Here is a 9,575-nt window from a genome sequence, read left to right as displayed (position 1 = left end):
GCGGAGTGGCAGGGCCCATTCATATTTGGGCTACCAGTTGCTAGGTAGCAGCCAGCACCATTCACACTATCCACTCTCACGCATGCATGTTTTGTACCGACACACTAACCTTGGCAGAGGGGTGAACAGGTCAGAGGTGAGAGGCCGCGTTCCAAAGCGGTAGCTCAGCTTCAGGTTGCTCTGGCATATTTTGTCCTGGCCGCATCCCTCGCGCAGGAAGTTCACCTTTAAATAGGGAAGAAGCCACGGTGGTGAGTAGATAGTGAAAGTGCAAATTAAATAAATCACCCCAGACCTGTACTGCTCCAATTATGACTTTTAATAGTAAATTGATTGCGTAGAGTGGTAGTAGTAAATTAATAAAGCTGACAGACCTCCGAGTGCAGCGTGTTGGAAGGTGACACGTTGAGCACAGGACCCAGTTTCTCCAGTCTGTTGGCTGAGTGTCTGCGCGGGGGCACAGGTTTGATGGTGTGGGTGATGGCCAATGAGATCGGCCGCAGTTTGTCCCTGATGTTCTCCTGCATGGAGGGAGGAGTTCGTAAATGTTTCGGAATCACAATGACAGCGCTAGTGGTCACTGCAAATGTTGCGACGATTATCCGTGTCATCAACTGTCATTGTAACTGGTCACTTTAGCTTCAATTGGTGACTGTATAAAGGTTGAAATGAAAACCATGCACACGCCCATTCATACCGTCACTGAGTGGGAACTGAACATGGATTAGAAAACGGATGGATGGTTGACTCTTTTCAAATGGCCGATATACACATAATGCTATGAAATCAACTGTCATTGTAACTGGTCACTTTAGCTTCAGTCGATGACTGATTGAATAAAGGTTGAAATGAAAACCAGTCACACTCCCATTCATTTCCCCAATGAGTGGGAACTAAATATGGATTAGAAAATGGATGGATGATTGACTCATACACATAACGCTATGAAATGTTATGTTGTGCTAACCAGCATGCCGGTTCTCAAGTTAAATCTTACTGACATGAAGTTGGAAAGTAGCGGTGGTGCATGCCGGGTGTTTCTGACGATGCAGATCCACCTCCTCCGTCTGCATGTACTCTGGCTCCAGGGAACTCTGGCCCAGGAAGCTGACACGGTGGGGGAGGCCCAGCTTCCTACGCTCTGAGTCGGCTTCAAAGCGTATCACCAGGGCTTGAAGGTGCATGGTGCGCAGCAATGGGGAAGGATTTACATGCGGAAATGTCAGGAAGCACGCAAGGGTATCAGGATTTCACATTATCAATTCGGCACTTGATTTTTTTTACTCACTTATATGTGGTGAGTAGTGCACTGGGTGGGCTGCGTAGACAAAGCAGGCCTTGACCTCGATGCTAAAATGGAAGAGTGGCAGGGGAGAGCAAACAGATCAGCAAACACACGAGAATCTAAAGTTATATTATTGCTCGGAAATGCTCTTACCAAACTCCATCTCGGCCCTTACAGTTAGGCTGGGTCAGATCAATGTATTGTGGGTCAATAGCTATTTCCCGAATCACGTGAATGACTGGGTGAGACCTTTGCGGACAAAAAGGAAAGATCAGAGGAATGTGAAAAGAAGACTCACCAATTACGCTTTTTATACCTGAAGAGCACCACTGAATTATTGAGCGAGCCCACGGCGAGGTCTGGATAGTGGTTCTCATCCACATCCAAGCCACCTGAGATGGAGTATCCAAACCGCCTCACCTCAAAGTCTCGACCATCCAGCACCTAAATAGTCACAGGGAATAAACAATGACCTGTTCACTTCCACTCCTTAATTTTTTTTTTTTTTTTACATCTTTTAAAAAAAAAAAAAAACTCACCTGAGCGGGTTTGGTTTCAATTCCTGCATCCGAGCCTCGATAGATGAACACCTTGCCGTCCCCGTCGAACGGAGCTCCAACAGCGATGTCTGGACCAGGGTTACAACAGTTATGAGTTTTTCATTCGAGTTTTTTTTCTTTCAGTTTGACTTTTGCTTTTTAAGTTCAGTTGGTTTTATTTATTTTTTATAGCAGGAGGTTATTTTTGGAACGTAACCCCCGTGATAAATGAGCGACCACGGTACAGCAAAAATGAAATAAATACATTTTAAAGCATGTGTATGATATTAATTGACAAAGATGAATGCCAAGGACATTGTCACTATAATTATATTTAGTTTTGGTTCGTTTTATAAACATAGCATGTCATTTCAGATAGTTTGCATTGTTTTAAAATAATTTTTTGTTTTTATCTTATTTCTTTTTTTTAAGTTTAGTTTTTTGGTTTTTGGGTTTTTTTGGTTAGTTTACTTTGACTAATATCTTGGTCTGCACTTCCCTTTATGCAAGTCACTGTTTTTCTGGGGATTTTTTTTTTCACGTATAAAGATGGGTTCTCAAACTTTTTGGGTTCAGGGAACTTTGCAGGGGGACAGTTTTCCAACGACCCTCTCAGAAATCCAACAGCAATTACCAGTAAACAAAACGTCCACATACTCCTCCAAAATGCTCTTGTCTGTATAAAGCTGCCTTTTTTTGAGTAGTCGTAATTTCACAATAACAAATTCATAGGTATAGAGAAAAAAAACTTCTAAAGTTATGAACATACAGTTATATAGGTTAGGTAGGAGTAATCGGTTTAATATGTTTCACGCAGGTTTGACAAACGTTACACAAAAGGACTCTGGCATGTGTCGAATCTTGACGCAAATAAAAAAGTCAAGCCAGTTAGAAGGAAATTATTAAACACATACAACTCTTGGTTCAGTTGTAAAAGGAGACTTGGTCATTTGCAGTAACGTCATGTTTTCTGCTGTGATAAAAAAAACGAAACAAAAAAAAATACCTCATGCTTGTCTGAAAATACAAGAGCGTAAATTCAACATAAGACTCTGAATGCATTTCTGTTTACCCCGACGACGTTTGACTCTCACCTCCATATCCATCCTGGTCCAGATCGCCGATGTTGTTGACCGTCATGCCAAACATGGAGTCATACGTCCCATTGAGACGGATGGGCCGGGCCTGATCGTCCCAGTGACCGAACGGGTTCAGGTATACGTAGACAGCACCGCCGATCTCTGCCTTACGGTCAAAGAAATTGGGCGCTCCCACAATCAGGTCGGTCCAGCTAAGGAGAGGAACAATTACTAAATAACCTTTCAAGACACGGTTATGGAGTAGCATTGATCACCTAGTTTCCATCAAGGAGTTTGGTTCAGTTTGGTTCCATACTTGAATCTCACTCTGGGTTTGTTTTTCAAGGCTTTTGTGTAGAACCTCACTGTCATATTGTCATGCTATGACACTTTTGTCATGCTTTTTTTGTTCTCAGATAGTCACCTGTATTTGTTTCGCATCAGGGTTTTCCACATCCCAGTTTTACCTTCCTGGACTGAACTGTCACATTTGGTGGAAATTGAAGTACGCAAGACACCCGCGTCCCCTCTTTCCTCACCCATCATTGTTGAGATCAGTGGTCGCCACGGAGTAGCCGAAGGAAGATGCCAGCTCCTCTCCCCAGAAAATGTGCTCGGGCACCAGCCGGTAAACGTTGTCTTTGCGTAGCAGCACCACGGCCCCCGTGTGATTTGCCCGCGGTGCACCCGCCACAAAGGTCAACTCCCCAAGGCTCATTATTCCCATGGCCGAGTCGACAGAGAAGCCTGGCCAAGGAGGCGAAAGGGGGTAGTTAGACTCAGGCTTTAGTAGTATTGACCATGGGGGGGCTGCTCTATTCTCATCTTCTGACTAATGAAATGTATGCCTAAAGTGACTATTGATTTTATGCCCAACCCCAGATGGGGCTTGCTAGTGCTCGTCGCTCCGCCAGTATGTGGGGTGATCTATGGAGCTTCATCTCATGTCTCGTGAGGTCTGCATCGCTTACTTTTAGTCAAGGCATGTAAACATTGTGACGAGACATTAACCAGATTTATAGCCTTGAGTAGGGATTCCTAAACTGAGGCGAGTACTCTCTGGGGCATTTGTGACATTAATGGTCGAATAATGACACATATGGATTGCCCCCATAATAATGGGCTTTGTTTTGATGACTGGGTGCTCCAACTTTTGAAAACTGTGGCGCACCCACATGGTGGATGGGCTACAGTGACAATACAATAATAACTCAATTAGTTTTGTGTGTGTGCGTGTGTGTGTGTGTGTGTGTGTGTGTATACAGTGTAGAAGTACTGATTGTGGCAGGTGTCAAAGAGTAAGTGTGGTGTGTTTGGGTCAAAGCAACAACAAAAAACAAAACAGATCATAAACTATCTAAACAGAAGCAGGCACATGCATTTGTTGCAACATGCTCGGGGTGTGAGTGACAAAAGTGGGGACGGTCTGTCTCACACTTAACATGTGGTTTAGAAAAACAAAAAAAAAAGGAGGTGACAAGGCCAGGACAAACAGCGAGCAGCTCTAAGGACAGCAGGTGAAGAATGTCTGCAGTGTAAAACATAAAAGCGGGGTCACAGGGGCCACTTTGGCCACACATAGTGGTTACAAGTTCAAACGCAAATTATCGGTAATAGAATCTAGATCCACTTGGGAGACGGTAAGCAATAATAATCAAATAAGATACAAATAAAACATTGTTTCTGATATTTTAGCCAAGCGGTTTTTCTGAGCATATAGTATTTAATTGCACATATAATTGTTAAATTTACAAATGTATCACTATATCTTTTTAGAAAAAATGTTATTTTTTAAATTCCAAACATGTTCCGTTTTGGTCATTTTACGATCAGAATTGTTAAAAAAACATTCCAATTTTATTTCAATTTTTCACGATTGACATTTCTTACTAAATTCTCCTAAGAACAGACTTTGTTCCTCAGGCATGCAGTTGTGTCATTTCATCTTGTGAGGATCAATGGAGGTCATGTGAGTTATTAAAAAAAAAAAATCAAGGCTAAACTGTCACATGGGAATTAGTGTTGTCAAGGGAACGGCAAAATAAGGAGTGGGGCGAAAGGATGAACAGGCCTGGAAGGTATGTGAATTAAGAGATTTACGGGAGATCCACGCAGTCACTGAGACGAGAGAACACCGCAATCCAACGTTAACGATGAAAAGGTCCCGTTCAGTCAACAATGGGTCATTCAGCTTAAACACGACATAGGCAAAAAAATACCTCAAAAGAAGGTGATGCACTTAAAAAACACCTGATAGCTCAACCCTTGTTAGTGAACACACTACAAAAAAACCCAACACAGATTTGGAAAACGCAGACTTGAGATGACAAAGACCTACAGACACAAGAGACAAACTCACTGTTGCTCCAAGAGACAACCACCGAGTGATGGTGCAATGCAGCGAATGTTGTTGAAGGTTCCCTCCTGATTCAAATGATCAGGATCATGATTAGGCTTCTGCAGAGCTTACTGATGAGCTGATCATTTGAATCAGTTGTGTTCGAGGAAGGAAATATCCAAAACAGGAAGGAGAATCGCCCTCGAGAATAGAGTGTTGCCCACCCCTGGTGTGGTGGTTCATTCATGTGACTTCAGTATAGGGCATGGGCTTCATTTTCGAAACTTCATCTGGATAGATCGAATCAGACATGATGAGTGGAATAGAAATGAATGGCTGGATAGTTACAACTTTGATTTTTTGGGGGGTGGTTGTCTCTTAACAGTAAAAGGGACAAAGTCCAACACAGATCAAAATCCGGACTGCAGAGAGGATTAACACCAAGAAGAAGAAAATTGATTTTAGGGCTACTTCTATGTCAGAAAAGGCCAATCAGGTCCAAAAAAACAACACATCACACCTACAAACCTAAGTAGCTATTATGGGTTACATCCTCAAAGGCTGTGGGCTTCTTGGAGGGCTCCAGAGTTTTGTACAGCAGTGCGTCTTCAACCGGGCTAGCCATGAACAAGAGCCCTATGGCCCAAGACAGGAAAGGAAAGGAGGTAGAGGGACCAGTGCAGGTAGGGTGACAGGGTGGTGAAATGTGAGGGAGGTAAGGCGGGTGATGGAGAAAAAGAAAGGGGGAGAGGAGGGTGCAGGTGAGACAAGCCGTGATCGATTGATGCTGTGTTTTGGTGGGTGGGTGGCAGCAGTTTTCTCTTGCAGAAACCTCCCCGGCTCGAGTGACAGCCCTCTGGGTTCAGAGTGTACCCTGACGTCTCAAGGCCGTCATCGGATCATTTGGAACCAAATATAATTTCCGGTCCAGAAACTCCAGACACCAAATCCCAGCTATGAATGAGTTGAAAATCTCAAGGTTTCTGGCCATGCAGGAATAGATGGAGTCACTGCTCGAGTTGCAGCCTGGGGCTATATCTGAGAGCTGGGGGGTACAGTCTGAGCCCTGGTCGCCGTCCTCCGCCAGACCCTCGCTTCCGCTCCAGCAGTGAGCAGGGAGGGCGACTCCTACCCAGGTAACTGTGGTAGGGCACAGGGATGAGCCGGGCATTAAGCTGTTTCTGATCCGCCACCTCGTAGGGTCCGTCATCATAGAAACCAAGGTCGAGCAGCGTCTGATTAAGCAGCTGCACGCGCATTTCACCTGAAATGGAAACGTGTGAGGCCACAACATAGCCATAAGAAACATTTGTACCCTCCCAACACACTGGTGGGATAACCATCTTGACGACAACACTTCAGACAACCTCAGACGAGCACGAAATGCAACATACTTTGACTTGTACTATTCTGCAGTATTCGTCCCTTGTGCTGCTGCTCTGGGTCCAATTGTAAGATCGTATCATCAGTCAATTTATTTTTTATCATGTGATTCTGGTAAATAGTGGAAAGCTGAGCATACACTGTGTGTTAGTCGCGTATAGAATGGGGCGTACAAAAAATGATGGCTATCTGGCAACTGGCCGTATAGCCAGATGGATTTCCAGTCAGAAATTCTGGGGTGATCTTGCAACAGTTCAATCAAAGTTACGACTAGATGAAAGTAGCGTATCGGGTGTCTGTCATCATAAGTGCGTTGGAATCGGCTCCTGCTCACCTCGTAACCCTGAATATGATAAGTACCGGTAGTAGAAAAAGGATGGCTGGATGGATCTGATTCTGAAGACCCTCGTCACAATCAAACTATATGAGATCACTTCTTAGCTGTGAGGAAAATCATTTACAGATGGTGTGAGATAGAAAAAGAAATCAGGGACATGGAGAAGACCTCAGAGATGTGCCCTGAGACTTTTTCCTTACCTGCGCAAAGTGAATGCACATAATGCTAAAATTGCGAGAACACTCCGTTGATGGAAGACTGAGGACAAGTTTACTTTCCAGTTGACATTTTGTGGGTCAAGAAGACCCAACCATTTTATATTTACCACTGCAAGAACTTTGGTTTGATGGGAGACTTCAGACATTTCCTCTTTGCAATTGGCAGATGGTTTGTCATCCGCATGACTAATTTTCATCAACATTTATCGACAGCACTGAAAATTTAGAAACAAGTTGTCAGTTTACCATCTTGACCGTTTTCTGTTTTTTTCTCATGTACATTTACCGACTAAACAAGGAGAAAGAGTCTGCAAAGGCTCGAGTTCAACTCTTTCATAGCGGCATCTTCATCGCAACAGGCCACCGTACCTTTCCAGTTGTACGTGCCCGGGGCCCCAAACAAGATGAAGTTGTTGTCTGGGGTGAAACTGACGGAAAGACCCTGCTGACAGAAGCCAAACTGCTCGTGACCCTGCGGCCGACCCTCACAGAACTTCCATTCTCCTCCGTCCAGGTCGTCTCGCTCCGTCAGGTCTTCACTCAGGACGTAGCAGCGTCCAATGGGATCGCGCGTCTCGGAGGGTTGGTGCACGCGCTGCCTGAGCTCGTACAAGTGAGCGCAGGTCTGCATAGAGATAGTAACCAACCATTGTGCTATGACAGAACATGTTTTTTTAAAATCAAGAGATCCTGACACGGCCTTACTTACCACCACCTTCCCTCCAATGCCTTGGCTCTTGACAGTCACTCCCAGCCACTGGTTGTCTTTGTTCTCTTTATTTAGACTCACTGAAGGAGAAGAACGGAAAAAATAAGTCTTGGATCTGGTCCTTGTGGCAAGGTGGCCCATACGCCTCAAATTTCTAAAACACGCCCCTTTAGGTTAATGGAACCAGGAATGTTATTTGTTACTTTGATACAGTTTCACTCTATCAGATGTGACTCAATGGAATTATGCGCACACTTTAAAATGAATCAGAACTTACCTTCGCCATCAATGTCCACCCTCTCACAGTCATATTCCTCAGGCGTGATAGGACACTTGAACAAAGCACCCGGTCGACTACCGCGCAATAAACCCTGGCCGGCAGCCTGTGGCGCCCCCACCAGGATCCTAAAGAAACACAAATTTAAGCGTTACTATGATGGATGACCCCAGGATGAATCGATCCACGTATCGAGGATGAATCCAATCTACAAATGTTGGTCAGTCTACAGATCAGTCATTAGACGTAGCACCACCAGTTAATGTGTGAGATCTAAGGATGCTTGCATTGTTCAAGGAATCATTGACACTGATATTTTGACCTCTGTGTACATTTAATACTCCAATCCCGAACAGAATCACGTCAGTCACAGGACAACATGAAGAAACTAAAACTGCAACCTGCACTAGTAGGAGACACAAAACATGGTTTCATATTATCTTGACTGGGGTACAGCGCTGCGTGGGCTCTATCTCGTTTGCTTTGGTTCTCAACACTTGGCCAACACTACGTGAAGGCGAGCAAAAGCCTTTATTCTCACTGAGCTGGGTGCTGATATTTGGGGGGGGTGGCAGAGCCGCTGCCCTCTGCCTTATTAGGAGCGCAGATTCTTAGGCTTGCCGGCTATTTTAAAAACTGAATGTTGGGCCACATTCCAGCCAACGCTGTCAGCCATGGCGGATGCATGGAAGTAAGTCGCAAGACACAGATGGGAAGTGGGGGGGAGAAAGTAGGGAAAGTAATGAGGGAAAGTTAAAATAGGACAAGTAAAAATAGTTAGCCTCAAGGATCAGCTTTTGTTTTCGGCTTAGTCAAGCATGTGTGACTGAATTGCTCTCTTCGGTCAGAGGATGGTTCCGTAGTAAATGAGTAAATTTAAACAGTTAATTAACAATTCATTTTAATCCGACACTTCACAAACTACATTTATGTTGAGTTTCAACAGTAATTTGTGACGATGATAGCATTAGCAAGTTAGCCTTTCATGGTAGGCGCTGCTGTTTTGGTAAGCAGTAGAGTTTCTGTGGGCTGAACAGTTAACGCTTAAATGTCCATGTATCAACAATTGTGTACAACGAATGAAGATCATTGCAGCAGCTGTACTACTTATTTTTTCCGACCGCATCCGCCTTAAGGAGGGATCTATTTTTATGTGTCTAACATTGATATGATTCCACAATTCCATGTAGTGCAGCCTTTTGCACACCGTTATTCTTCATTGTTCAGTGATGATAGTCAAAGTCTCTTTGTCATTTTCAATTGCCAGCTCATCTTTCAGCAAACCCACATGACATGCACTACTAAGCTTTGTGGGATTTGTCTGTGTGTGTGTGTGTGTGTGTGTGTGTGTGTGTGTGTGTGTGTGTGTGTGTGTGTGTGTGTGTGTGGGTGTGTGTGTGCGCGCACACA

General features: G+C 44.3%; 1 protein-coding gene across 1 annotated transcript in view; it reads right to left on the bottom strand.

Annotated features, from left to right (window-relative positions):
• Positions 1–9,575, bottom strand: part of itga7 (integrin, alpha 7) — a 30,829-nt gene that overhangs the window by 7,964 nt on the left and 13,290 nt on the right. Inside the window, exons 2-15 of the mRNA XM_019880486.1 lie at positions 8,166–8,293; positions 7,889–7,968; positions 7,549–7,804; positions 6,374–6,505; positions 5,770–5,877; positions 3,443–3,650; positions 2,919–3,115; positions 1,825–1,913; positions 1,602–1,729; positions 1,439–1,534; positions 1,289–1,350; positions 1,002–1,171; positions 375–521; positions 68–225 (exon numbers count right to left, since the gene is read on the bottom strand). Coding sequence (XP_019736045.1) covers positions 68–225; positions 375–521; positions 1,002–1,171; positions 1,289–1,350; positions 1,439–1,534; positions 1,602–1,729; positions 1,825–1,913; positions 2,919–3,115; positions 3,443–3,650; positions 5,770–5,877; positions 6,374–6,505; positions 7,549–7,804; positions 7,889–7,968; positions 8,166–8,293 — 1,959 coding nt within the window. The remainder of the gene's footprint in view (positions 1–67; positions 226–374; positions 522–1,001; positions 1,172–1,288; positions 1,351–1,438; positions 1,535–1,601; positions 1,730–1,824; positions 1,914–2,918; positions 3,116–3,442; positions 3,651–5,769; positions 5,878–6,373; positions 6,506–7,548; positions 7,805–7,888; positions 7,969–8,165; positions 8,294–9,575) is intronic.

The sequence above is a fragment of the Hippocampus comes genome, unplaced genomic scaffold (assembly GCF_001891065.2).
Source record: "Hippocampus comes isolate QL1 unplaced genomic scaffold, H_comes_QL1_v1.1 scaffold68, whole genome shotgun sequence".
Classification (NCBI taxonomy): domain Eukaryota; kingdom Metazoa; phylum Chordata; class Actinopteri; order Syngnathiformes; family Syngnathidae; genus Hippocampus; species Hippocampus comes.
The sequence above is the reverse complement of the archived record's forward strand: the minus strand, read 5'-3'. Positions and strand labels throughout refer to the sequence as shown.